Here is a 26,950-nt window from a genome sequence, read left to right as displayed (position 1 = left end):
CCGACCCACTGTGCACCTCAGTTAAAGCATCCCCTCGAGGGACAGCTGCTGTCAGGCAAAGCCACTGTTGGGTGGCTACTAGCTGGAGGGCTAGGGGGTGGTCCCCTGCCCCTGCCTGCCCCCTCTTGGGCAGGCAGGTCCCCGAAGACTGGCAGGGTTTGGGGAAAGGGTGAGCCTCCTCCAAGCACCAGTTGCTGCTAGATTAGGAGAGGATCAGGACCTGCTTACCCAGGGGCGCCAGCGCCTTCATTTGCCATCGCCCATTAGCACAGCACCCAGGTGTCCAAGGCATCCCCTGCCCTCTCTGCCAGGCCAATCCTGTTCCTAGGCTCCTGAGGCCAAGGTTTGGGGGAGCCCCAGGACTGAGATAAAACAGGGAGAGCCAGCAGGCTTCCCCGGCAAGCCCCCAGTCTGCACCCAGACTGCCCAGCTGTCTCCTGTCCATCTCCTGACAGGACGCAAGGCCCAGAATAGCAAGGTCATGGGCACGGGTAGGGCCTCCTGGAGGTGGGGGCAGAGGCTGGGGGCCTGGGCTCCACTCTGCCTGAGGTGGACAGTGGAGGGGGCCTGAGCATTATAGATGTGGTTCTTCAGACCCTGGCCCTTCCAGCCCCAGGACTGGGAACAGCAGGGGTGCCCTCTGTTGGAGAGGCAAAGCCTCTGCTCTGGGGACCAGCTCTGAGAGCACAGCCTGAATTTAAGAGGGGCGGGGGCGGTGTTGCCAACCCACCCACTCACCCACCCGCCCGCCCACAGGCCAGGCTTTCCAGGTGCGGGAAGGAGGCCCAGCTGGAAGGTGCCCGGTGCAGCTGCACCTGACTTCAGAGGGCGGTCACCAGCTCGGATGCAAGGCTCCCATGTGGTGTCACAGCCCTCGGAGCGTCCTCACGTACAGAGCCCAAGGCCCAGGGTGGCTTCTTGTCGCCCAGGCCGCGGTCAGGGCAGACAGCAGTGCTCTGTGCTCAGCCATTCTCCACCCTGGCTCCAGCAAGGGGAGCAGTTGACCTGCCCTTGGGCCCCCGTGCAGCTGGATCCTGCGGCTGCCCCCAGTAAACCTCTCCCGACAGTCCCCATGCCCGGGACCCCTGCCCCGACTCCTGCTCCCTGTCTGCTTCCTCGCTAGGGTAGGAAGGACCCTGGGCAATCATTAGGCCTTTTGTGTGCTGTTCCGTTCAGGGGACTTGGAGACCCCAAGGAGCTCAGCACTTCCTGTTCAACACGCTGGACAGCCCACAGCGGAGTGATGGGCCTCAAAGCACAGCACTGCACAGCCATGGGGATGTGACCTGGGCCTGCTCTCTGGTCCCCCTCCGGACAGTGTCCCCTTCCCAACCCACCTGCCCCAGGCCTCGTTGCAAACACTGGCCACAGCCCTCACCATGGACTGAGATAAACCCTTTTATTTATGTATGCTTCTCCATTTTGTTTAAAACAACAACAATAACCTTACTATAACTGACAGCCCTTCCCCCCCTCACCCTGCCACGGGCTGGGGGGTTGTTAATGGGGAAATGGCCCCCAGGGGTGGGGCTGACCGTAAGAGCCCCTCAGGGAGGTAACGGGGCACCTGTAGTGTATGCGCGAGGGAGGTAACAGGGCTCTTGAACCTCTGCTTGTACCAACATAGACGCCTTTGGCCGACGAGGGTCAGGAAGCACATGGGGAGGGGACCCCAACCTCTCCTTGGGACCCTCCCGGCCCGGCCTCAAGACCCGAGGGCTGGGGAGCAAGAAGCGTGGAGGGAGGTTGGGTAGGGTGTCTCACACGAAGGAGTACTGGTTATTAATGGCTCTGGGATGGCCCCCTTCTTCTCCGTCGCCCCCTAGTGGCAACTGCTGGAGCTGTACCGTCGGGCCCACCCCCGCAGCACCTCCCAGGGCCTCGGCGCCTGGTGCTATGGCCTCTTCCAGTTCAGCCACGGGGACCAGCTCAGCCAGGGGGACCAGCTCTTCCGGGACCCCTCCACTGCCCGCTTTCTCTTTCTCTTGCCTCTCTTTGGCTGCTGCGGCTGTTGCTGCCGCCACTTCTGGCGCCCCCGACGCCTCTTCTGCCCCAGGATGTAGGGGATCTGTCCATGAAGGGGGTTCAGGGGGCTGGGGTGGGTCACGGGAGGTGTTCGGTTCTGGATGGGAAGGGTGAGAAGACAGAGGGATTGTGGAGGGAGGCAGGCTCTTGCCCGGAGCCATGTGCTGTCTCCCCAGCGGCCCGTCTCCTGAGCGACCCCCCCCTGTGAAGATGGATCATGGGCGGCGGTGAGAGGAGGACCACACTTACACACAGTCACTCGCTCCGAAGGGCATGAGGGTGGAGGAGGCATCGGGGTAGCATCGGTCTCCCTCGCACACCCCTGCATGGCTCCCGGCCTGCTCCCGGCCTGGGGGGGAGGGGCAACGTGGGGACAGATGGGACGCTGGGGTGGGGGAGAGGGAGAGATCAGACAGGGACGTCAGACACTGAGGGAGGAGGGAGGGGGATCACGCCAAGCATCCCCAAGAAGGGCAAGGCGGGGTTGGGGGGACGGCTCCAGGAGACAGACACATGATGAACGCAGGAGTCATGGAATGGGGATGCGCCAGCCCAACCCTCAGCTGCCTCCCGGCGCCGGACCCGTGCGCGGGCAGGACCCTGGCTGCCTGCCCTGCTCTCCCCTCACAGCCCCCCGCCCCGCCTCTCTGGTACACACACCTCACTTCTTGGGTGCACGGGCACCTCCTCCCCTGCAGACCTGCTCTGCTCACCCTGCTGTCGCTGGGAGGGCACATAGCTGACAAGGACAACGTCACTGGAGCCGCCAGACTCCAGGGGGATGGGGTGCACCCGGAAATGCTCAAGCATATCGAAAATGGACTGGAACCACAGGTGCTGGACCCGGCACTGGCCCTCCTCGTTCAGCGACAAACGCAGGTGCTGAGGGCAGGATGAGCAAGTGAGGTGGGAGCCGAAGCCCCCGCAGGTCCCAAGCCCCCTCCCTTCCCCCACCTCCGGCCCACTCCACCCAGGGAGTCCGGGTCACTCACCTTGGCCTTGCCCTGGAAGTTGAAAGTGAGGACGTATTCACCCCGCCTCGTCTCACTCTGACGCACCAGGAAGACACCGTGGGAGCCGGTGCCTCCCTCCAGCACTAGCTGGGCGGCCTTGAGCCGAGAGAGCATCCCATGGAACCAAGGGTATCCGGAGAGGGGCTGCTCCCCTTCAGCGCCCTCTGACTCCCCCTGGAACAGGAATGACCCTTCAGGAAGGAGAGAGGGGGGAAACCAGGGTGTCAGGGAAGCCTCCCCCAGCGGGGGAGAAGCAAGCCTGGGGCGCCTCCTCCCCTCGCGGCCCGCCTCGCCCAGCCCCCACCCAGGGCAGATCCCCAGTCAGGATCCAGGAGGGCCGGCGGCCCGGCCTGGTGGACAGACACACTCACTCGGCTGGTACCTTTGGCTGTTTCCGGAGTGTCCAGGGGAGGGTAGGGGGCTGAGAGGGGCTGAGCTGTCCCTGCTGGGGGTCCCTCCTCAATGGGGATGCGGGGAGGCAGCTCAGGGGGTAGCAGTTCCATTGAGTCAAAATGGGAGGCAGCAATGGAGGCGGAACTAGGGGAGATGGATGCCGAGGGGCGGTCTGAGAGGCCCCCGTACGCCCCTAGAAGAAGACAGAGGGCACAGGTGAGGACTGGGGAGCTCCCGGCCTGCAGCGCGGTCTCCTGCGCCCACTTCCCCTCCAGCCCCAGGTGCGCTGGCAGGAACGCCCACCTCTGAGGGTGGCAGCCCCGGCGGGTTTTCACCAAGGCTCCCAGGTGCTGCCGCCTGCACCGCGCAGGGAGGTCCTGGCGGCCAAAAGTGCTGCATTTGCTGACAGTGCTGCAGGGCGGGGATGGGGTGGAACCCCGGGACACTGACATGGACAAGGACCACAGAGAAAGCCCCAACTCTAAGGCGCTCCTGCAGGGGCCAGTGCTGTGGCGTAGTGGGTGACGCTGCCACCCGCAGCCCGTGTGGGCGCCGCTTCATGTCCTGGCTGCTCTACTTCCACCCAGCTCCCTGCTAACGGCCTGGGGAAAGCAGGGGAAGATGGACCTCGTGTCTGGACCTCTGCCACCCATGGGGGAGACCCGGATGGAGCTCCTGGGTTTTGCCTGGCCCAACCCACTCCCTATCTGGGGAGTGAACCAGCAGATAGAAGATCTCTCTGTTCTTCTCTTTCAAAAAAATGCAATCTTTTTTTTTTTTTTTTTTTTTTTTGACAGGCAGAGTGGACAGTGAGAGAGAGAGACAGAGAGAAAGGTCTTCCTTTGCCGTTGGTTCACCCTCCAATGGCCGCCGTGGCCGGCGCGCTGCGGCCGGCGCACCGCGCTGATCCGATGGCAGGAGCCAGGAGCCAGGTGCTTTTCCTGGTCTCCCATGGGGTGCAGGGCCCAAGCACCTGGGCCATCCTCCACTGCACTCCCTGGCCACAGCAGAGGGCTGGCCTGGAAGAGGGGCAACCGGGACAGAATCCGGCGCCCTGACCGGGACTAGAACCCGGTGTGCCGGCGCCGCTAGGCGGAGGATTAGCCTAGTGAGCCGCGGCGCCGGCCCAAAAAATGCAATCTTAAAAAAAAAAAAAAAAAAAAAAAGATGCTCCTTCCAGTCGCCCCTAAGCTAAACCAACTTCACCTCCACCGGTAGCCACACTCCTCCACTGCAGCCCATCCTATCTAATTTTTCCAAATACCCTGGGCCCTCCCCACTTTGGGCCTCTGCGCCTGCCGCCTGCCACCTGCCTCCCTGGGCTGTGTTCCTGGCCCTCACCTCCCCTGAGCTCCCAAGGCGCTTCCTGCTCGTGTGCTTGGAGGACACCAAGCACAGGCTCTGAGGGGCCTGCTTCTCACTCAGGGACGTCAGCATCCGTGGAGGGCGAGGAGCTCATCTCGGGCGTGAGTCCCCGTCCTGCCCAGGGCCTGTGCCAGGCCCAGGCGCGCTGAGTGGCTGCTGGGTGGCAGACTTGAGCCCAGCGGACTGTCCCTGGAGGTCAGTGCTCAGGAGCCGCGCAGACATGGCAGACACGCGCTCAGGGCAGCAGGCTCTGCCAGTGCCACTCAGGAGGGCCTCAGAAAAGGCACCTGTGGGCGCCGCTCTGGCTCTGAGATCTGACCGCTCTGTTCACTTGCTGAGGACAGCCTGACTTCTCAGCGCCGGGACGCTGCAACTTACAACACAGGGGCCGGAGACAGGGCAGCAGCAGAAGCAGCCTAGTCTACACATGGCCTGGGGGGTGGGGTGGGGGTAGTCTGGGAGGGGTGAGAGCAGTGTGTGTGTAAGGGTGTGTGAGAGGGTGGGAACAGTCTGTGTGTGAGAGGGAGGGTGGGGGCAGTGTGTGTATGTATGTGTGTGTGAGGGGGAACAGTCTATATGTGTGTGTGTATGAGGGGAGCAGTCTGTGTGTGTGTGTGAGAGGAAGGGTGGGAGCAGTGTGTGTGTGTGTGTGTGTGTGTGTGTGAGGGGGGGGGGAGCAGCCTGTATATGTGTGTGTGTATGAGGAGAGCAGTCTGTGTGTGCACGCATGTATGGAGGGGAAGAAGTCTGTGCGGGGGAGCAGTCTGTGGGGGGGAGTAGTCTGTGTGAGAGAGGGTGGGAGAAGTCTGTGTGTCTGAGAGTAGGAGCAGTGTACGTGTTTGTGTGTGTGTATGGGAAGGGAAGCAGTCTCGGGGGGAGCAGTCTGTGTCTATGTGTGTGTGTATGGGAGGAGAGCAGTCTGTGGGGGGAGCCGTCTGTGTGAGAGTTGTGGGAGGGTGAGCAGTGTGTGTGAGGGGGGAGTTGTGGGAGGGCAAGCAGTCTGGTGGGGGCAGTCTGTGTGTGTTTGAGGGGGAGCAGTCTGTGGGGGGGGAGCAGTCTCTGTGTTGGGGGGAGCAGTCTGTGGGGGGGCAGTCTGTGTGTGTGTTTGAGGGGGAGCAGTCTCTGTGTGTGTGGGGGGCAGTCTGTGTGTGTGTGTGTGTTTGAGGGGGAGCAGTCTGTGTGTGTGTATGGTCAGGCCAGAAAGTAAGAGTCGAAAGGGAGGCCGCTGCCACTGCCCGACACGCGGAGGCAGGGAAGAGCTAACCTAAGATTTCTTGCCGGCGTGCTGGCGGCCTGGAGAACCGAGGTGCTGGCCTGTGGGCAGCTTGGGGAGAAAGCGACACGGCACAGGGCGGGCGCCCAGCACAGCAGTCAGGACGCCCAGGCCTGTACGGGGTGCCCGGGTTCATGTCCCAGCTCTGCTTCTGGTCCAAGCTTCTTATCAGTGCGGCAGGTGATGGCTCAAGGACTTGGGTCCCTGACACTCACGTCAGACACCCGGATTGGGTTCTAGGCTCTGGCTTCAGCCTGGTTCAGCCCTAGCTACTGTGGGTGCTGAGGGAGCAAAAAAGCCTATCTGTTTTAAATAAAAAATGCTAATACAAATTTCAAAGTGCCACAGCTGTTGCAGAAGGCTGGACAGGAATTTGCTCGGGGCCTGGGTGGGGTGGTGAGGGCGCTGATTCTAAACAGCCAACAGGGGGCCGGCACTGTGGTGCAGCAGGTTCAGCGGCCGCCTGTGGTGCCCGCAGCCCGCATCAGAGCGCCGGTGCCAGTCCTGGCTGCTCTGCCTTCCATCCAGCTCCCTGCCGATGCACCTGCGGACGCAGCGGAAGACGGTGACCCCAGTACATGGCCCCTGCCACCCACGTGGAAGAACTGGGTGGAGTTCCTGGCTCCCGGCTTCCGCCCAGTCCAGCCCCAGCTGTTGCAGTCACTTGAGGAGTGAACTTGCCCGTGGAAGACCTAGCTCTCCCTCTCTCTTTCTGTCACTCTGCCTTTCAAATACATAAAAATGAAATCTTTATAGAATACAGCCAATGGTGGCACTGAGAGTGGCGGCGTGTTCAGGTACAAAAGATGGGCTTTGGCAGGGCGGCGCGCTGGAGAACCTGCAGCGCCTGGGGCCGCATGCGCGTGCGCGGCGGGCTCCGAGGCCCAGCTCCCGAAGGCTGCGCCCTTACCCTGCGCCAGGCGGTCGTTGCTCTCACTGGCTCCCAGCAGCAGGTCCTGGCTGGGCAGGCTCTCCGAGTGGTTCAGGCATGGCAGCTCCAGGCTGTCTGTGTTCTCCCGTGTGAGGAATGAGGTCCCAGGGGCCAGAGGGAGGGTCATGGGGCGGGGGCTGGTCGTGGGGCAGGGACTGCAGAGACAGGAAAAGTGAGCCAGGTGAGCGGCACGGGGCTGCCCCCCCGCCCCCAGCCCCAGGGCCCTGCGGCAGCGGCAGGCGGGCTCCTCACCCCGGGCTCAGGCACTCCTGGATGTCGGACACCCAGGCCTTCACGTGCAGCGCGTCGGCCGTCTCCAGGATATACTCCGCAGGGCCTTCCACCTGCAGCGGCAGAGGACAGTCCCAGCCAGCGCCAGGTCCCTTCCCGATCCTGACGCCTCAACCCCGCTCTGATGAAGGAAGCACTACCTCCCTCTCCATGCCCTTCCGGAAAAGCGGCAGGCCCGGCCCAAGGACGCGTCTTGGGGCACCTGACTTGCACGACCCCTTCCCCCAAGGGCACCTGCTCCGGTGCACGAGCACCCGCGGGCTCCTACCTTAACCACAAACGTGTTCTCCCGATCCGGCATCTCCAGGGCGGTGGTGGTCCGCACGTCCGTGATGGCAGAACAGGGAATGCTGAGTCGGGGCCGAGATGCCTAGGTCGGGAACCGGAAGGAGGCTCTGCTGTGGGGTGCGGAGAGACCCCTTCCCCTCTACATCCCCGGGCTCTGCTTTCCCAGTCCTGCCTGAGGCCCACACAGCTGGGAGGACGCGGGGGCGCTGCGGGGCTCCCTGCAGGACTGCGCCCACCCCGGGGCCTCACCTTGGGCGGCACAAAGAACTCCAGACGGCTCCCTCCTCCTCCTTCTCCTTCGCTTCGGAGCAGCAAGCGACACTTCTGCCACTGGGGCGGCCCCCCGGCTCCCGCCGCCAGCCCAGCTGTCCCCCCGGCCCGGCCCACTCCGGCTGGCTCGGGGGCTGCCTCTTCAGCCCCCATGAAACTCAGCAGCTCTTCCCTCTGCACCGTCCCTGCCCCTTCCTTCGGGCCGCCCCCTCCCCGACTCAGTCTCAGCCTCTCGAAACGGTGAGTCCACCTCTCCCCGGGGGAGGGGCCGTCACTGGCCAGTCCCCGGCCAACGGTCCCGGCTCCACCAGAGGAGTTGGAGTTGGTGTTTCCGCCCAGGACCGGGGGGCCTGACGCCGTCTCCAGGGGCCCGGCCGAGGAGGGAGGGTCCACGGTGCCCCGCCACTGCAGGATGCCACGCACCGACCCCCGAACCGAGCGGCCCACTGAGCGGAGGGAGAAGCGCTTCTTGAGCTTCGGCTTCGAGGAGGAGGTCGTCGTAGAGGAGACTGAGGAAGGGAGGGGGCCGGCCAGGTCCTCGGATGAGCGAGAAGGGCCCAGCACGGCCAGGGGCCCGCCCGCCCTGCAGCTCTCAAGGGGCAGGTCGTGGGGCGGGATCTCCAGGCCGGGACTCAGCGGGGCCGGCACCGGTGGCGGCGAGAGGGAGCCCGAGGCCCGGGCCACCTCGGCTTCGAAGTGCTGGAGGAAGAGTTCGGCGAATCGGCGGGAGAAGGCGGCCTCGGCCCCGGGCCCCGCGTACTGCGGGTGCGAGGCCAGGTAGAGGCGGAAGCGGCGGGCGAAGTCCAGGGCGGCAGCCCGGGCATGGGACTCACAGAACTCCCTCCAGCTGGGGGGAGGGGGCGGCGGCAGCGGGGGCGGGGAGGCCCCATCCTCTGGGGAAGGGGCACCATTCATGATGGCCCCCAGGAGGCAGAGTGGGGGAGCCTGCGGGGAGGGGCAGCAAAGAGGGAAGCGGCCAGGAGACACGGGGTGAGCGGCAGCAGCTGCAGAAGAGAGAAGCACACGGAGGGGTCACCGCAGAGCTGCGACTGGGGCAGGTCGCCCCCACCCCAGCAGCCGGAGACCCCCTGTTGCAATGCAATGGGGAAGAGACCCAACCTGCTCCTGGCCCAGTCCTGGGAAACCATCGGCCCAGCGTCTCGCCTTCCCGACCCCGGCCCTGCCTTGGCCGCCCACCTGCCTCCCCAGAGGAATCTCTTCTGGGTCCCTTCCTTTTCTAAGACGGACGCTCCGGCGTGTCTTACACGCTTCCCGTGGGCCATTCCAGAAGCTTCCAGGTGCTCACCTTACCTTTCCTTGGGAGAGCGTCTACCACCTGAGGCTCAGACAAGGCTCCGAGCTCCAAGCCTACCGTTTCTCCCACTGCACAGCGTGTCCCCCAGGGATCGGCTGGACCAGCCGCAGCCTCGGCCCCTTACCACCCCGGCTCTCGGGGGCCCGAGGGGAGCTGGGACTGCGGAGCCCGCCTCAGACATCCCCGTGCGCGGCTGCTCGGCAAGGCGGATGGATGGGTGCCGGTGGACGGAAGCAGCGGTCTCGAAAGCCTAGCGCCCCAGCCCCGGCCCAGTCCTTCCGTGCCTCTCCAGTCTGGGGCCCAGAGGCGGCACAAGCAGAGGAGACCCTAAGCTGTATCAGGGCAAATCGTTGCTGGCCACAACACAAATAAAACGTCCCAGGGAGGGGGGAAGAGGTGTTGGGAAAGATCCTAGGGTTTGTTGTTGTTGTTTTTTTAACTTCCCTCTTCTCACTGGGGAGCGTGCCCTAAAGGCCGGTTAGCCTGGTGGTTAATAGGTTCTGAAGTCAGGCCTGGACCGAAACCCCAGCTCAGGCACCTGTTAGCTGTGCGATCTCGAGCAAACGCACGGTCCTCTCTGTCTCTCTCTGAGCCTCAGGTTTCGTGACTGGGAAGACAGACCCGATGATCCCTACCGCCTGGAACTGGTCGGGGAATCCCAGGGACTGGAACAAGCTGGCGCGCGGCACAAAATAAGCGCACAAGAAACGCACCCGCCACTATTACTCCTCTATGGGGGAGGGCAGTGCCAGGGTCCGAGTGTCCTAAAAGGAAGCGCTTTCCCAAGTTCTCACGACCAGCTGCGTGTGGAATTTACAACCTTTGGCTCCTCCCTCCTGCTTTTAGGGGAAGGTGGTGGCCCCGGGACTTGGGCGAGAATAGCTCAGGAGAGGCTCCCCAAACCGCACCCCCCCACCCAGCCAGGCTGTAACCCGGGCCACCCCTCCCCTCCTCCCTGGCCTAGGCCTTACACACTCAGATGGCCCCGACCACTGGGACAACTCCACACCCACGAAAAGCGGCCAGGAGATGCGGGAGTCATGGAGCGCGGGGAAACCGAGCCAAGAGATGCGGACCCAGCGGAGAGCGGTGTCCAGCCCGGGGCCGGCTCCACTCACAGTGGCCTCCCCCCAGCCCCCGTCAGGCCCGCTGACCCTGCAGCTCCTAGGCTGGTGACTCAGTTTCTCTTCTGCCAAGCGGGAGGACTCTGACACATTTTCCCCCGTGCACCTGCCTCTTGGCACACAGCTCTGCTATTTCCCGAAGGGCGGGTGGTGGAGGGTGCAGGCTCCGCTCCCGGCTCAAGACCCTCTGGGGCCCGTGGTCCATCCACTCCGACCCGACCCTACTCCCTGGACACCCCGCACCGGCCCATTCCCGGGGGAGGGGAAGGTGTCTCAGTCTTCTAGGGACCAGTCCTGTCAGCTGCACTCTCCCGGGCCGAGCGTCCCTGCTGTCCCCGGACCCCCACGCCCACCCCCACCAGGGCTCCTCGCAGGCTCCGGGGCCGGGTCGCGGAGAGGGAAGAGGCACTTGAAGAGGGGGGGTTCCGGTTCCGGTCCCACCTGCATCTCGGTCCCCGCGGTTTAGCTCCGGCGGCGGCGGCGGCGGCGGCTCCCGCTCCCTGCACCCCCCACCCCCCCACCTCAGCGACGAGCGCCTAGCCCGGCTCTGCGCAGGCGCGGGGACCCCCTTTTCCCGTCGCCGAAGGAAGCGACCATAGAGGAGAGGGGCGGGCGCTGTCATACTCACTTCCGCCATCCTTCTACTCCGCGCCGACAGCTCGGGAGCCGAGAGCGTGGCTGTCTTGTTGTACTTCAGGGAGTTCTCTGGTGAAGAGGCCGACGTGGGAAGGGGTTGTGTCCGGCCAGAGAGTCCTCCGGGAGAGAGTCGGGACAAAAAAGAAGAGCCGCCAACCATAGAGAAGCCGAGCTCTTACCGAGGGCTAGAGTAGCCGCGGAGGACCGGAAACCAGCGAGACGCTCAGGCTTCTGGGAGGACCCGCTGCAGCCTAGAGCGCCTGGCTTTGGTACTGAGGGGGTTGCGGAGACCGCCCCCAAGAATCTGGGCCGAGGAACGAGGCAGGTGACCTTGGGGAAGGCCCCGCGAGGAGGCGGAGCCTGAACTTACGACCTTGGTTTCTTTAGGAGCGGGGCAGGCCTTCGAGGAAGTTCATCGCTCTGGCGGGAGATACAGGTGGGGAGGGGAGTGATGGCCAGTTTGGGATGTGTCTGTGGGACATCGGGAGGTGGGTGGACATGCAATCCCGGAGCGCAAGAGCCGCACCGAGGCCGGTTATGGAAATTGAGGACCGTTAAGGTATAGCGGGTCATTGAAACCATGTAACAGTCTCTCACTGGCCCCGCTCCGACTGACCTGAACAGTAAAGGAATTCAGGGATCGAGTTATTGCAAAGTGCGAAACGAATCACGCTTCTCCGGGAACAGGTGAATCCAGGGGCCCAGCGGTATCCAGAACCAGCGGCTCAGCACCCGTGGTTCTGCTGTCTGGGCCTTTGGTTGGCTCATCTTAGTGGCAAGATTTGCATAGCTCCAAACTTCAGTCCCAGAGCTCACGAACTGTAGTCGAAGGAGCGTCTCTCTCTTCTGAGGTTCCCAATAAAATTTCCAAGACTGGCAGACGGATTTAAGAATTAAGTGCCTCTGGAATACAGAGGCGAGTCGTCTGAGAGGTACCGGTGGATAAGAGCGCCGACTCACATGAGGGTGTTCCGGGCTAGGTGTTCGCTCTAGCCGTTAAGACTCCGGTCAGAATGCTCACAGCCCATATCGGGATGCCTGGGTTTGGTACCTGCCTCTTGCAGTTGGTGTGTGGCCATCATGGAAGCCGTGGTCACGAATGGGCTTGTCAAGGTGATGTATGCAGAGAGGAGAGGGCCTGGGGCTTCATTCTGGGGAACAGTCAACGCTCAGCAGGCCAAGAAAGAGAAGTAGGAAGAGCTGAGGCCTGGGTGACGGTTCCTCCTCCTCTAGACAGGACTCGTGGGTAAAGGATGTGTTACCGGAGAAATTGCAGGGTTCTTGTCTTCGCGCAAGAAAGAATTCAGGTGTGAGACAGAGAGTAGTGGGAGGTAAAAGTAGCAAAGTTTATTAGGGAAGGGACATCCGCAAGGATGGATGGGCACCTCTCCAGACAGGACCTGAGAGAGAGTGCAGAGATTACACCTGGCCAGACCAGGCGGGCAACTCAGCAGAGAGGCAGAGGGCTGAGCGTGCAGTCCGGTTGAGGGCAGGGGTGGGGGTGGGGTGGTGGTGGTGGTGGTGGTGGTGGTGGTGGTGGTGGTGGTAAGGAGATGGGTCTTGCTTCCCCACCTCTGCTCCTCTTGGAACAAAGGGCTTTTTGGATGTAAATAGAAAAACTTCTATCTGAGTTTTCCCCTGAAGGTATCGGACTGGAGGAAGCCTAGCTGGCACCATCCTGGGTTCAGAGGAAGGGCAGGACCCCCTAGAAAATGGGGATTCCAGAGCAGGGTGTTTGAAATGCAGATACTGGGCTGCATCTGGGAGATTGTGGATTTGTCAGGCAGAAGGGGTGGGGATCCCGCACCTGGCAGTTTATCAGGTAGAAGGGGTCAGGCAGGGCAGAATGTGAATACCGGGCTGCCCCTGAAACACCATCAGGATGACTTTGAGATGCAGATGCATATGCTGGACATAGATGTCTTCTCTTTAGGCCTTTATGTCACACACACATAAGCTCATAACTGACTTCCTACCTAACAGATGTATTTAAAAGTTCAGAATGGACGGCACCGTGGCTCACTAAGCTAATCCTCCGCCTGCGGCGCTGGCACCCTGGGTTCTAGTCCTGTTCTGGGCGCCAGATTCTGTCCTGGTTGCCCCTCTTCCAGGCCAGCTCTCTGCTGTGGCCCGGGAGTGCAGTGGAGGATGGCCCAAGTGCTTGGGCCCTGCACCCGCATGGGAGACCAAGAGAAGCACCTGGCTCCTGCCTTCGGATCAGTGCAGCAGTGGCTGGCCATTGGGGGGTGAACCAAAGGAAAGGGAAGACCTTTTTCTCTGTCTCTCTCTCTCACTGTCCACTCTGCCTGTCAAAAAAAAAAAAAAAAAAAAAGTTCAGGAGCTGGCGCTGTGACGTAGCGGGTAAAGCCACTGTCTGCAGCGCCAGCATCCCATATGGGTGCCGATTTGAGTCCCGGCTGCTCCACTTCCAGTCCAGCTCTCTGCTGTGGCCTGGGAAAGCAGTAGAAGATGGTCCAAGTCTTTGGGCCGCTGCACCCGCGTGGGAGACCTGGAAGAAGCTGCTGGCTCCTGGCTTCAGATCAGCACAACTCTGGCCATTGCAGTCAATTGGGGTGTGAACCAGCGGATGGAAGACTTTCTCTCTCTCTCTCTCTCTCTCTCTCTCTCTCTCTCTCTCTCTCTCTGTAACTCTGACTTTCAAATAAATAAATCTTGATAAAAAGGAATGTGGAGAGCTTTCCTATACCACTTGGTCGAGAAGCACAGAACAGGGATGAGCCTGGTGGTTTGAGAGCGTGGGGAGATAGGAATATGTTGGGAGTCTGGGGGAAGCGCCGGTTGAGAGGAAGGTCACGGAAGGAACGAGCTTCTGGGAAAGAGGGGAGAGGATCAGGCCCCGGAGTCCCGGGATACACCAAGGCGGACGGGCGCTTCCTCAGACGGGGACTACCCAGGATGTTTTCAGCTATCCATCATGGAAACTCCAATTTCACTTCGTTTACACTTGCAAAGGAGTTTACTGGTTCAATGAGTTTTGTTTTGTTTTGTTTTTGTACATTTATTTTATTAGGGCCGGTGCTGTGGCGTAGTAGGGTAGGCCTCTGCTTGCAGTGCCGGCGTCCCATGTGGGTGCCGGTTCACGTCCCGGCTGCTCCTCTGCTGATCCAGCTCTCTGCTGTGGCCTGGGAAAGCAGTAGAAGATGGCCCAGGTGCTAGGGTCCCTGCACCTATGTGGGAGACCCGGAAAAAGTCCTGGCTCCTGGGTTCGGATTGGACTAGCTCTGGCTGTTGTGGCCATTTGGGGAGTGAACCAGTGAATGGAATACCTTTCTCTCTCTCTCTCCCCCTGTGTCTCCCCATGTCTGTAACTCTGCCTCTCAAATTAATAAATAAATAATTTTAAAAATGATTTATTTGAAAGGTAGAGAGAGAGAGAGAGAGAGAGAGAGAGATCTATCCACTTGTTCACTCCCCAATGACTGCAATGACCGGGGCAGGGGCAGGCCAAAGTCAGGAGCCAGCAGCTTCATGTGGGTCTTTCTCTTGGGTACAGAGGCCCAAGCACTTGGGCCATCTGCTGCTGCTCTCCCAGGTGCATTAACAGGGAGCTGGATCGAAAGTGGGGCAGCCAGGGCTCGAAATGGTGCCCATATAGGATGCCGGCATGGCAGGCAGGGCCCATTATACCACAACACCAGCCCCTCAAGGAGTATTGAAACTCAAAATGCCTTTAGGCATGGTTAAAACCAGAAGCTGAAAAGATGCATTGGAACCTGGCCTTGGGCTCTGGGAGCAATTTTCCCTGGAGCTGCCTCCTTCCCAAGGAGACTGTCCCCCCCCCCCCCCCCCCAGGCTGCCGGATGGCCCAGAGCTCCCGGGTTTGCTCTGCCTGCAGGAAAAGATCATGGCCACCACCCCAGTCCGTGCATCAGATGAAAGGGGCTTGGGAGAGAGAGGAGGAAGAAGGAGAAGGGAGAAGGGGAGGGAAGGAAGACCACCACCCACCTGCTGATTCATTCCTCAAATGCCCCCAACATCCAGGGCCGGGAGCCAGCAGCCAGGAACTCTATCCAGGGCTCCCACGTGGGTGGTAGGCACCCAAGAACTTGAGCCATCATCTGCTGCCTCCCAGGGTGCGCATGAGCAGGAAACGGGTCAGCAGCAGAGCTGGGACTTGAACCAAGGCACTTGGTAGGGGATGCAGGTGTCCCAAGTGCAGGCTGATTGCTGTGCCAAGCGCCTACCCTATAGCTTCCGGATGGGATTTCCTGGTAGAAATGCCTTGTTATTCATGAATCCCTTAGAGCACACTGGAGGTTTTGCTAATAAAGGACTCAGGCCAGGTCCCTAGGTAGCTTCAGGATGGAGGCTGGTCACCAGCTCTATGATTAGATGGTTGAGATTTTTAATTTTTATGTTTTTAGGATTTCTGTATTTATTTGAAAGAGTTACAGAGAGAGAGAGATTTTCCATCTGGTTCACTCCCCCAAGTAGCTGCCACATCGGGGGCTGGGCCAGGAGCCTGGAACTTGATCTGGGTCTCCCAGTGGGTGACAAGGGCCACCTTCCACTGCTTTGCAGGTGCATCCGCAGGGCTGCTGGATTGGGAAGGGAGCAGCCGGGACAGGAACGGGCACCCATGTGGGACGCTGGCATTGTAGGCAGCAGCTTAACCACGATGCTGGCCCCCATGGCCAGTGTTTTAATCGAACTGTGCTTTGCAGGGTCTTAGTCCACCCGTACGGGATGGACTGGGCCCCAGGAAAGGTAAGTGCGCCACTCGCCCCTTCCCCAGCCGCCCGTTCCCCAGCCTCCCAATCCCGGAGACAGTCAGCCGCAGCCAGCGGGGAGCCAAGTCTAGCAGGAACCATTTTGTGCGTAACAAAGCCTTTTAAAGCACAAAACTGCAGAGTCATTGGGGCAGGGCATAAAGACCAACCAATCGCTTAAAGGATCACTTTATGGGGCAATTTTCATAGGACTGGCCATGTCTGTATACTTGCCATCAGTTGTTGCCACTTCGCCTGATGTTGCGTAGCCAATTAGTTTTAGTGGTAAACTTTGAGTTCCACCCATCTTACTTCCGCTGGGCGCCATCTTTGAATTGCTTCTTGTAACTAATTTCCCCACATATTCCCCCTTTTTTGTAAGCACTCGACGTGAGAGCTCGGTGCTGTCCTGGCCTGCAGGTGGGCTGGCAGGCTGGGAGGGCGGCGTGTGGGGAGAGGACAGTGGAGGCCTGGGACTGTCCCACAGCTCACCCTGCGTGTGTCTCTGGCTGGTCCTGGTCTGTGTCCTTTCTAAGACTAAGCCCACGTGCAGCACTCGCCTGCACTCCGAGTCTTCCTTATGAATCACTGACTTCCAAGGCGCTCTAACAGCCTCTTGTGACTGACCCGCCAGGGCCGGCCTTCTTTTTATAAGCTGTATGTATGTATTTATTTAAAAGGCAGAAAGAGATTTTTTTGTTAAGATTTTTTATCTATTGGGGCCGGCGCTGAGGTGCAGCCGGTTAGCACCCTGACCTGAAGTGTCAGCATCCCATATGGGCGCCAGTTAGAGACCCGGCTGCTCCACTTCCAACCCAGCTCTCTGCAGTGGAAGATGGCCCAAGTGCTTGGGCCCCTGCACCCACGTGGGAGACCCAGAAGAAGCTCCTGGCTCCTGGCTTTGGATCGGCGCAGCTCCGGCCGTTGCAGCCAACTGGGGAGTGAACCAGTGGATGGAAGACCTCTCTCTCTCTCTCTCTCTCTCTCCCTCTCCCTTCCTCCCTCTCTTCTCTCTGTGTACTCTGACTTTCGAATAAACAAATAAATCTTTTTTAAAAAGTGATTTTTTTATCTATTTATTTGAGGTAGGATTACAGATAGGGAGACAGAGAGGTCTTCCATCCACTGGTGCGCTTGCCAATGGCCACACGGCTGGTGCTGGAGTAATTAGGAGCCAGGAGCCTCTTCCAGGTCTCCCACACAAGCGCAGGGGTCCGAGTACTTGGGCCATCTTCCATTTGCAGAGAGCTGGCTCGGAAGTGGAGCAGCCAGGATACAAACGCGCCCACATGGGATGCTGGTGCCTCAGGCAGAGGCTTAGCTCGCTACACCACAGCGCCAGCCTCCGACAGAAAGAGATCCTCCGTCCACCAGATCACCCCCTGAAATGGCCACAACAGCCTGGGCCAGCCCAGCCTGAAACCAGGAGCCAAGAATTCCAACTGCGTGGCAGGGACCCAAGCCCTTGGGCCATCTGCTGCTGCTTTCCCAGGAGCATTAGCCGTGAGCTGGATCGGAAGTGGAGCAGCCGGGACTCGAACCAGTGCTCCAATATGGGATGCCGGTGTCACAAGTGGCTTAACCTGCTGTGCCAGGAAGGCATTCAAGTGCATTCTACTCAGATATTCCTGGAGTGTTTCCAGTTGGGGTGTCACTGGTCACAGATGAATGACTTGGCTGTCATGGGAGCTGTGTTTGCAAGGGCACCTAGGGCCAGTATGCAGGTGTTGGGGGAGGCATACAGGACGGTGGTGGAGCGGGCCAGGAGAGGCGACCCTGACCAGGCCAGGGAAGTGCAGTGGAGTTAGTGTCCAGAGGGACTCCTGAGGGGGCACTACTAGGCTGGCCTGGGGGGAGGGGAAGGTTGCTCGGGAGCTCCGCATGGGGTTTGGTGAGTGGTGCAGCCTACAAAGCTCTGGGACCCTGTCCTCAATTTGCTACTAAGGTGTCAGCCAGCTCAGTCATTCCACTTATACCAGCCCCACCCTCCTTTTAGAAGTCTTAGAACTGGGGGTTGGTGTTGTGGTGTAGCCGTTCCAGTCCCGGCTGCTCCACTTCTGCTCCAGCTCCCTGCTAATGTGCCTGGGAAAGCAGCAGAAGATGGCCCAAGTGCATGGGCCCCTGCCACCCATATGAGAGACCTGAAAGAAACTTTTGACTCCTGGCTTTGGCCTGTCACAGCTCTGGCCATTGCAGCCATCTGGGGAGTGAACCAGCAGATGGAAGACCTTTCTCTCTCTCTCTCTCTGATATATAAAAAGTCTCTCTCTATATATATCTGACTTTCAAAATAAATAAATAGATCTATAAAAAACAAGCAAAAGTCATAGAACTATAGGAAAACAGAGACCACACAGTTTAACTGCCATTTCCAACTTACAGGTAATAAAACTGAGGCCCCCAAGTTACAGCAACCCATTTTTCTTTGCAAAATGAATATGAATATAAAATTTGCTTTCCGTTGAAAACATCAGGAAACATAATGAGCCCAATATAAATGCTCAACCAAAATGACTTTTTACGTCACAGCGCCAGCTTGGGGGCTACTTTGTATAGGAGAGGTGACGTCCCAGGTGGGACATGGTAACGCGGGACTAAGCCCCAGGGAAGAGTTGCTCTGGGAAGGGGGAAGGACAGCTGCAAAGGGCCTGGGGTGGAAAACAGCGGGAAGTTGGCGAAACTGGATGCCGGCCAGTGTGGCCAGGGGTGCTGAGAGGAGCAGGTTGTGCCAGATGGGTTCACAGGGGTGGGCAGGGGCCAGGGCATGTGTGCCACAGGGATGAGTTTGTGCTGTAATTGTGGGCTTATTTATTTATTTATTTGCTTATTTTGAAAGAGTGACAGGGAGAGAGAGGGAGAGAGAGAGAGAGATTGCATCTGCTGGTTCACTCTCCAAATTCCTGCAACAGTCTGGGCTGCATCAGGCTGGAGCCAGGAGCCTGGAACTCCATCCAGGTCTCCTACATGGGTGCAGAGACCCAGCTACTGAGGACATCATTTACTCTCTTCCCAGGTGCGTCAGCAGGAAGCTGGATCAGAAGTGGAGCAGCCGCAGCCGAGACTTGAACTGGTGCTCCAGTGTGGATTGCGGGAGTCCTGAGCAGCCGCTTAACCCACTGCGCCACAGCACCTGTCCCTATTAGGCTTTGTTTTGTTTTGTTTAAAGATTTGATGAAAGGCAGAGTTACAGAGAGGCAGAGAGAGAGAGAGAGAGATCTTTCATCTGCTGCTTCACTCCCCAAATGACCACAATGGCCAGAGCTGAGCTGATGCGAAGCCAGGAACCTGGACCTTCCTCTGGGTCTCCCATACAGGTGCATCCAAGCACTTGGGCCATCTGCTGCTGCTTTCCCAGGCCATAGCAGAGAGTTGGATCTGGAAGTGGAACAGCTGGGACTCGAACTGGCGCCCACATGGGATGCTGGCACTACAGGTGGCAGCTTTACCCGCTAAGCCACAGTGCCAGGGGATGGGGGGGCATTATGTTTTTAACATAATAATGAGAGATAATTCACCCACCATCACTGAGATACAATTAACTCATTTAAATTAAGAATTTGGGTTTTTATTCTAGGTGTAATGAGTCACTGAAAGGGAATAAAAAGATTTATTTATTTATTTGAAAGTCAGAGTTACACGGAGAGAGGAGAGGCAGAGAGGTCTTCCATCCGCTGTTTCACTCCCTATGCCAGCCTGCAGGACAAAGAACCGGGTTTCCTGAAACAGAGTGGGAATGCAGGGACCAGGACGCAAAGAATAGAGCCAAGTTTATTCAACAAATCCAGTAGTATTTAAACATGACCAGTTGTTTACAAGAAGGAGCACAAAAGATTTACATATCAAAAAGGCTTTTAAGGTTACAAAGAGTTCCCTATAAGGTTCTTAATTATTGATTACAAGGGTACAATAAAACACTTAGGTGATTAATGCAGGTTCCAGGTGTGACTGATTATCTATATCATCTCTTGTGAGAGGTTTAGCAGTGAGATAAGGTTCTTCCTGCCTCTTCCCGGAATCTCCCTAGTCTAATTGTCTGGAAGTCTCTATCCATATGTGTAAGTGTAAACAAAGGGAGCGACTGCCTGTGGCTGCCCACAACTCCCCACCAGCCGCAACGCCAGAGCTGTGCCAATCCGAAGCCAGGAGACTCTTCGAGGTCTCCCACGTGGATGCAGGGGCCCAAGGACTTGGGCCATCCTCCACTGCTTTCCCAGGCGACAGCAGAGAGCTGGATTGGAAGTGGAGCAGCCAGGCCTCGAACCAGCACCTGTATGGGATGCTGGCACTGCAGGTGGCGGCCTAACCCCCTATGCCACAGTGCCAGCCCCTCTGATGCACATTTTTTAAAATTTTTATTTATTTTTCAAAGTTAGAGTGACAGGGAGAGAGGTCTTCCATCTGCTAGTTCACGTCCCAAATGCCTGTAACAGCTGGGGCTGAGCCAGGCCAAAGTCAGGAGCCAGAAGTGTCTTCCAGGTCTCCCGCTAGGGTGCAGGGGCCCAAGGGCTTTGACAGTCATCTGCTGCTTTCCCAGGTGCATTCGCAGGGAGCTGGCTCAGAGGTACACAGCAGGGGGGACCTGAAGCAGAGGCCATATGGGATGCTGGCGTCACAGGCGGCAGCTTTACCTGCTGCACCCCAGTGCTGGCCCACAGACGAGCTCTTGAGGTTACCTGGGTGAGCCATGATCCCAGACTGCACCACGGTGTCAGCAGTGAGATTCGTGTGGCCACATGTGGGATATAGTTTGGAGAGAGAACCAGCGGCTCCAAGCAGTGGCGTCGGCGTGGGGGTGATGGAAGGGAGAACGGCAGTGCCACATATTCAGGTGTGTAAGGAGAGCGAGGGAGAAGACCAGAGTTCTGTGCCAGCAGTTCTGTGTTAGGTCCGGAGATTGGATGACTCAATAATAGGTCAAGTGCAAACATTTCACAGTGGCTACAAACAAAGAAACAGGGCCAGCCCTACGAAGGCCACTGAGTCTCAGGGGTGAAGCCAAGAACTACATCTCGGGAGCGGGTGCCATAGAGAGGACCCGTTAGCATGCATCTGGCTGCAAAGATCGGACCCCTGGCCTGGGCTGAAACAGGCACATTCGTCATCTCCCACCACAAGGAGCCCAGTCTCCCAGGATGCTGTCCCTCAGAAGGAAAGTGAGACCACTGGAATTGGACTAGACCCGTCAAGATGCCTCCCAGGAGCCAAAGAAAATCAGGACCCTGCTTGCAATAAGATGGGGAAACTGGATGGAAAAACAAAACAAAACAAAACTCGCGGCTGGCCATGTGACACAGTGGGCTAAGCTGTTGCTGGCCAGGCGGGCATCCAGTATCAGAGCGCATGTCCTGCATCATGGCTCTCTGCTTCCCATGCAGCTCCCTACTACTGCACCTGGGAAAGCGGCGGAACACGACCCGAGAACTTGGGCACCTGCCACTCCCATGGGAGACCAGGATGGAGCTCCATGCTCCTTCACGCTTCAACCTAGCCTGGCCCAGCCCCAGCTGTTGCAGCCATCTGGGGAGTGAACCAGCGGATGGAAGCCCTCTCTGTGTCTCCGTCCTCCCTGCCCGCCACCCAGCAGGATGAGGTCACCGGGAAAGAGATCTGATTTCAAGAGCACCTTTTAAAAAAGTTCAAGATTCTGCACAACTTTTAGTCCTTTCAGTGCAGTCACAGATGCAGTCAGTGTGCGAGGGAGAAAGCCCCCCTCCTTCTCCAGGCAAACTCAGCCTCCTTAAGGCCCAGCTGTTCTTTGGCTTCCTGGGTCCCTGTCCCTTCCGTCATCACCTTGCACGCATGCTGCTGTTCCCTAGTCACCAGTCTGCCCTCACCAGACACCGTTCATATTTGCAGTGGGGCCAGCGCTGTGGCGTAGCCAGGTTAGGTGTCCACCTGCGATGCCGGCATCCATATGGGTGCTGGTTTGAGTCCCAGCTGCTCTCCTTCCAATCCAGCTCCCTGCTAATGCACCTGGGAAAGCAGCAGTGGAGGATGGCCCCAAGTGCCTGGGCCCCTGCCACACACGTGGGAGACCCCGAGGAAGCTCCAGGCTTTGGCCTGGCCCAGCCCTAACCATTGCGGCCATCTGAGGAGTTGACCCAGTGGCTGGAGGATCTCTCTGTAACTCTGCCTTTCAAATAAATAAAACATATTCACAGGTGGCTGGCTGCCTGGGTCTCTAAGTCTGAACCCACCCAATTAACATGTCCTTTCATAGCTGTGGCTACATCCATGCTCCGGTGTCTGCCTGGCTATTAGGCTCCGCCCCATGACATTGGTCGTGGGTTATTTCTGGGTGTATCCTGCAGACACTTCTCTACCTGGGGAGATTCGCTGCTGTCGGTCCTGCTCCCCAACATCAGAGTCAGATCAGAGTACCAGCTCCTGAGAGAGACCGCACTGGGCTACGGTCCAGGAGTCCAGGGGTCCACGTCCCTAGGAGGCTGTGAAGTCAGCTGGGGTTGGAGTTGCCAGGAGGGGAGGGGGGGTCGCTCTCTCGGTGCCACTGCGGTAGCTGATATAGATGCGTCTAAATCCCGGCAGGTGACGGTCTGGTGGCAGTGACTTGGGACTGCTTCTCCAAGCCGCCTCGTAACCCTGCCAGCTGCCTGACCCCCTTCACTGACTCCCCGCTTCTGCTTTGCCCCGCTAGGGTAAAACCTGAGACCAAGAGTCCCACTGCGCCGCTCGTTACCACGGAGGTGGCTATGGCCTTTTCTCCCCTGTGGACTCCCTTCACGTCCCACCTCCCCAGACGTTGGCACATGCTCACAGCCCCCATAATATCACACGCCAGGCAGACTCATTTTCTAAACTTGAACTTTATTCATGCCAGTCGTTTCCAACGGGTACACATCGACATAAACACCAAAACATGAGCTCCAATACCACCCCTCCCCCCCAAATCCCTTACATCTTGTTCGTGGCCGACAGTGTCTTAGGATAAATTTCCACGAGTGGAGTCACAGAGGAACAAGGTGTAAATAAACAAACAAGAGCCCTAGGTGAGACTGTCCCAGCCCTCCTGGCCACAGAGAAGTCTCCCATCCGAGCAGCCAGTGCCGTGGTTAGATGCACACTCGTGGGGTTCCGAGGCACTCTGATCCTCATCTGTAGAATGGGAGGCCGGCGGGGGGAGCCCCTCCCACGCAGGGTTAACACTGGGACAACTGGTTGTGAAGCACTACGAATGCCGGATAGGCGGAACGCTCCTGAATTTCAGAAGGGCGCGTGTGATCCGGTTTCCCTGTCTCTGCCTCCACTCCCCTGACTGGCAATCGGCACAAGAGGAATCGGGGAACAAACGCTGTTCAGTGATTGCATCTTGGGATCTGCTGCGTTCCAGAAACCTAAGTCGGGGTTAAGCAGCTGTCACCGCACCCCAGGGCAACCCTGGAAGCTCTGATGAGATAGAGGAGGCGAAAGCGAAGGGTCCTGCTGGACCCTTGCATAGTCATTCCGGCAGCGGATTGCGCGCCCCACGCCGGGAACAGGCTGGGCCCTCGCCCTGGGAGCCACCTGCCAACTCGGGTGGGTGGGGCCGTGGTCCAGGGGACTGCACCCGATGCTGAGGTCCCGGGGCCGGGCAGCAAGGCTCTCTCTGTCGGGGGCGCTCTGACCCCGTGTGAGGTCAGGCAGTACAAGGTCCCCGCAAGCCATGAGTCCGAAGGGCAGGTACCCGAGAGTCAAGGGCTGGGACCTGGGGTCTCATTTTCTCTCGGGGCCCGATGTCAGCACTTCCCGACGAAGTGGGTACTGCGTCCCCATTGTATAGGTGAGCAAGCAGAGGCTAGGCGGAGAGAGCAGTCGCGCTGAGCCCCGCTCCCAAAGAGCGTTCAGGGTCTGCCCCTACCTCCAGCTGCGGCACACGGGCGGTCAGCCCTCTCGCGAGACCCGCATAATGACTCGGTCGGTCTCCAAGAGGCTCGGCGCCTTTCTCCGCTGGGGCTAAGGACACCCGTAAGCAGTCAGCGTCCGTCTCCCAATGGAGCCCGGGACGCGCCGCGCTGGGAACTACAACTCCCGTGAGCCCGCGGGGCGCTGGTGCATCATGGGACGCCTCACGTTGCCCCTCCAGCGTCGCTTGGGGAGAACTACGTCGCCGTGAGCGCTGGAAACTCCCTTCTCCCGGAGACGCCAGCACCCGCTTCTTCAGCCGCCAGCCCGGAACTCGGCGGAGAGGGCCACAGAAACTGGAGGCTAGAGCGCCCACACTTGCCCTCCGGATTCTCACTTCCGCCGGAAGCGGCCTTCAGCCGCGAGTGCCCTTCCTCACCTGCACGCGCGGGTCCACCCCGTTCCCGCACCCGGGGCGCGAGTGCGACCACCATGGCGACCGCCGCGGCCCTGCTGCGCGCGACGCCCCGCTTCAGCGGTGAGGGTGTGGGGCGCGCGGCGCCGGCGGCGGCGGCGCGGGGGGCTGGGCGCGGACCCACGGTGTGACGTCGAGCCTGTGTCCCTGCAGGTGTCGCCGCCAGCCCGACCTCCTTCCTACAGGGCTTGTTGCGGCCGCCCAAGGCGCCGGCAGTGCCCGTCCTGAGCCGCGGTCTGGCCGTGGAGGCCAAGAAGACCTACGTGCGCGACAAGCCGCACGTGAACGTGGGCACCATCGGCCACGTGGACCACGGCAAGACCACACTGACCGCGGCCATCACGAAAAGTGAGCGGGCTCTGGGTGGGCAGCAGGGTGTCGGGGCCTCCCCGGGCGGGCAGAGGATGCAAGGAACGGGGTTTTCCGGAAGGGGCACTTGGTGGCGGCGCCGTAACCTGGGGGGTGGGGGCCTCGCTCACGCTTGGAGGATGTTGTACCGGGAGAAGTCCCCGGGCACGCCCTGCAGCTCCTGCTGGAAGCTGTCGGCTTGCGGATGGTCGGGTAGTTTAGGCGGGAAGGGGCCGGGCCGGGGGTGTGGCCCGAGCCCCGCCTCCAGTCCCGAATCCCCCCCCCTTCTCCCGTAGTTCTGGCCGAGGGAGGCGGGGCTAAGTTCAAGAAGTACGAGGAGATTGACAACGCCCCAGAGGAGCGAGCCCGGGGCATCACCATCAATGCAGCCCATGTGGAGTACAGCACCGCGGCCCGCCACTATGCCCACACGGACTGCCCGGGCCACGCGGATTACGTGAAGGTGAGGGGCGCTGGCTAAAGGCTAGGCCTTGGCGGGGGGCCGCCCGGGTTGCAGATGTGCGGTGCCACTGAGTGTTCCTCCCTGTGCCCAGAACATGATCACGGGCACGGCCCCCCTGGACGGTTGCATCCTGGTGGTGGCGGCCAACGACGGCCCCATGCCCCAGACCCGCGAGCACTTACTGCTGGCCAGACAGGTACTGGGAGCCCGGCGGGGCGGGGCGGGGCAGGGCGTCGGGCCGGGGGAGCCGGGCCGTGCGGGACCGACGTGCACGCTCTCCCGCCTGCAGATCGGGGTGGAGCACGTGGTGGTGTACGTGAACAAGGCCGACGCCGTCCAGGACTCGGAAATGGTGGAGCTCGTGGAGCTGGAGATCCGGGAGCTGCTCACCGAGTTCGGCTACAAAGGGGAGGAGGCCCCTGTCATCGTGGGCTCTGCCCTCTGTGCGCTGGAGGTGAGGGCGGGGCTGGGTGGGCGCCCCGGCCGTGGACCTGGGCAGGAGGACGGGCGGCTGGAGGCTGAGTGCCCTCACCCCCCCCCCACCGCAGCAACGGGACCCCGAGCTCGGCGTGAAGTCGGTGCAGAAGCTGCTGGACGCCGTGGACACCTACATCCCGGTGCCTACCCGCGACCTGGAGAAGCCTTTCCTGCTGCCCGTCGAGTCTGTCTACTCGATCCCGGGTGAGGGCCGCGTGGCTCCCGCTGCCCCTCCCCCTCCGGCAGGGGCCTAGCCCAGGGTCCCTGACAGCTTGTCCTGTCCCCTCCCAGGGGCTCCCCCTGCCCCTCCCCCTCCGGCAGGGGCCTAGCCCAGGGTCCCTGACAGCTTGTCCTGTCCCCTCCCAGGGGCTCCTGCTGCCCCTCCCCCTCCGGCAGGGGCCTAGCCCAGGGTCCCTGACAGCTTGTCCTGTCCCCTCCCAGGCCGGGGCACAGTGGTGACAGGGACGCTAGAGCGCGGCATCTTGAAGAAGGGAGACGAGTGCGAGTTCCTCGGCCACAGCAAGAACATCCGCACGGTGGTGACAGGTTCGGGAGGGCGCCCGGGCCCCGCGGCCGGCTCCGGGATGGCCTGGGCCCCTCCCTGCCTCCATCCTCTCTTCACCCCTAGGCATTGAGATGTTCCACAAGAGCCTGGAGAGGGCCGAGGCCGGGGACAACCTGGGGGCCCTGGTCCGAGGCTTGAAGCGGGAGGACCTGAGGCGCGGCTTGGTCATGGCCAAGCCGGGCTCCATCCAGCCCCACCAGAAGGTGGAGGCGCAGGTGAGGAGGCCGGGGCGGAGCCGCAGCGCGCCCTGGCGAGGCATCGCCTCTCCACCAGGCCAGCCCGACTTCCCCGCGCTCTGCTCTCCTCTAGGTTTACATCCTCAGCAAGGAGGAGGGCGGCCGCCACAAACCCTTCGTGTCCCACTTCATGCCCGTCATGTTCTCCCTGACCTGGGACATGGCCTGCCGGGTGCTCCTGCCCCCAGGGAAGGTGTGTGTGTTGGCGGGGGACGGGGCAGGGGCGCTCTTCCTGTCCAGAGTTCCCAAGTACGCTACGGCAGCCTGGCCACCAGACAAGCTGGCTGCTGCCGCTTACGTGACAACTGTCGGAGGGTGGGCTTGGGCAGTGGATTTAGTGGGGGTCCATCCAGGAGGCCCTGGGTGAAGCGTAGCTGCAGCAGCATTTCCCGAGGGAAATTTCCTGCAAGAGGGTTTCTGCGTGCCCCGACACTTCCCCAGCCCGGGCGGCACTGCTCCCCGGTCCCTGCCTCTGTGCCATGTGCTGTGTGCTGCAATCGGCCCGACTTCTAGCCAGCAGACAGCTAACTTAAGGTCCCACATGCCGTCCCTCTGTGTCCCCAGGAGCTGGCTATGCCCGGGGAGGACCTGAAGCTCAGCCTAATCCTGCGGCAGCCAATGATCTTAGAGAAAGGCCAGCGTTTCACCCTGCGGGATGGCAACCGCACCATTGGCACAGGCCTCGTCACGGACACGCCCGCCATGACTGAGGAGGACAAGAACATAAAGTGGAGCTGAGCCGGGCTCCGCTCAGGACGTCTGGGGTTGAGGGCCGCCCTGGCCAGTGTTCCCTCCCCGGCAGAGCACAGCCACATGGACACTGCCCGCGCTCAGAGGGCTGGCCTGCCATGGCAGGTGAGGTGGGTCAATAAACTAATGTGAATAGTAAGCCA

At 60.3% G+C, this 26,950-nt stretch overlaps 2 protein-coding genes and 2 long non-coding RNA genes across 15 annotated transcripts; 2 read left to right on the top strand and 2 right to left on the bottom strand.

The window, feature by feature from the left end:
• Positions 1-1,382: 1,382 nt before the first annotated feature.
• Positions 1,383-11,067, bottom strand: SH2B1 (SH2B adaptor protein 1). 10 transcript variants are annotated; one of them, XR_016225902.1, is made up of 10 exons: positions 10,730-10,878; positions 7,829-8,853; positions 7,560-7,661; positions 7,253-7,344; positions 6,980-7,155; positions 3,421-3,624; positions 3,018-3,212; positions 2,686-2,907; positions 2,275-2,410; positions 1,383-2,122 (listed from the first exon to the last, which is right to left on the bottom strand). XR_016225902.1 is itself a non-coding variant. In XM_051847634.3 (10 exons), coding segments are annotated over exons 2-10 (2,082 nt in total). In that variant the 5' UTR covers positions 8,765-8,853; positions 10,730-10,878; the 3' UTR covers positions 1,383-2,120. The 10 variants fall into 10 exon arrangements, 8 of the variants coding, with proteins under 8 accessions (XP_051703594.2, XP_051703595.2, XP_051703596.2 ...); XM_051847634.3 differs by having other exon boundaries at positions 3,018-3,229; XM_051847635.3 differs by having other exon boundaries at positions 2,275-2,374; positions 3,018-3,229.
• LOC138847129 (uncharacterized) lies at positions 11,060-21,818 on the top strand. 3 transcript variants are annotated; one of them, XR_016225908.1, is made up of 2 exons: positions 11,060-12,037; positions 18,668-19,207. It is a non-coding gene; the product is annotated as an uncharacterized LOC138847129 (long non-coding RNA). The 3 variants fall into 3 exon arrangements; XR_011384752.2 differs by lacking the exon at positions 18,668-19,207 and adding an exon at positions 13,357-13,611 and having other exon boundaries at positions 11,134-11,360; XR_016225907.1 differs by having other exon boundaries at positions 11,142-11,360; positions 18,668-21,818.
• A 641-nt stretch (positions 21,819-22,459) lies between these two features.
• On the bottom strand, positions 22,460-23,672 carry LOC138847130 (uncharacterized). The gene is made up of 2 exons (XR_011384753.2): positions 23,510-23,672; positions 22,460-23,006 (listed from the first exon to the last, which is right to left on the bottom strand). It is a non-coding gene; the product is annotated as an uncharacterized LOC138847130 (long non-coding RNA).
• A 231-nt stretch (positions 23,673-23,903) lies between these two features.
• On the top strand, positions 23,904-26,950 carry TUFM (Tu translation elongation factor, mitochondrial). Its single transcript, XM_002711878.6, has 10 exons — positions 23,904-24,031; positions 24,122-24,316; positions 24,613-24,779; positions 24,871-24,975; positions 25,069-25,233; positions 25,328-25,460; positions 25,698-25,802; positions 25,885-26,036; positions 26,131-26,250; positions 26,622-26,950. Exons 1-10 carry the CDS (start codon positions 23,986-23,988, stop codon positions 26,793-26,795), a joined length of 1,362 nt encoding a protein of 453 aa, XP_002711924.3. The 5' UTR covers positions 23,904-23,985; the 3' UTR covers positions 26,796-26,950.

Source organism: Oryctolagus cuniculus, chromosome 19, assembly GCF_051225735.1.
Source record: "Oryctolagus cuniculus isolate XC-2025 breed Fujian yellow rabbit chromosome 19, ASM5122573v1, whole genome shotgun sequence".
Lineage (NCBI taxonomy): Eukaryota > Metazoa > Chordata > Mammalia > Lagomorpha > Leporidae > Oryctolagus > Oryctolagus cuniculus.
The sequence above is the reverse complement of the archived record's forward strand: the minus strand, read 5'-3'. Positions and strand labels throughout refer to the sequence as shown.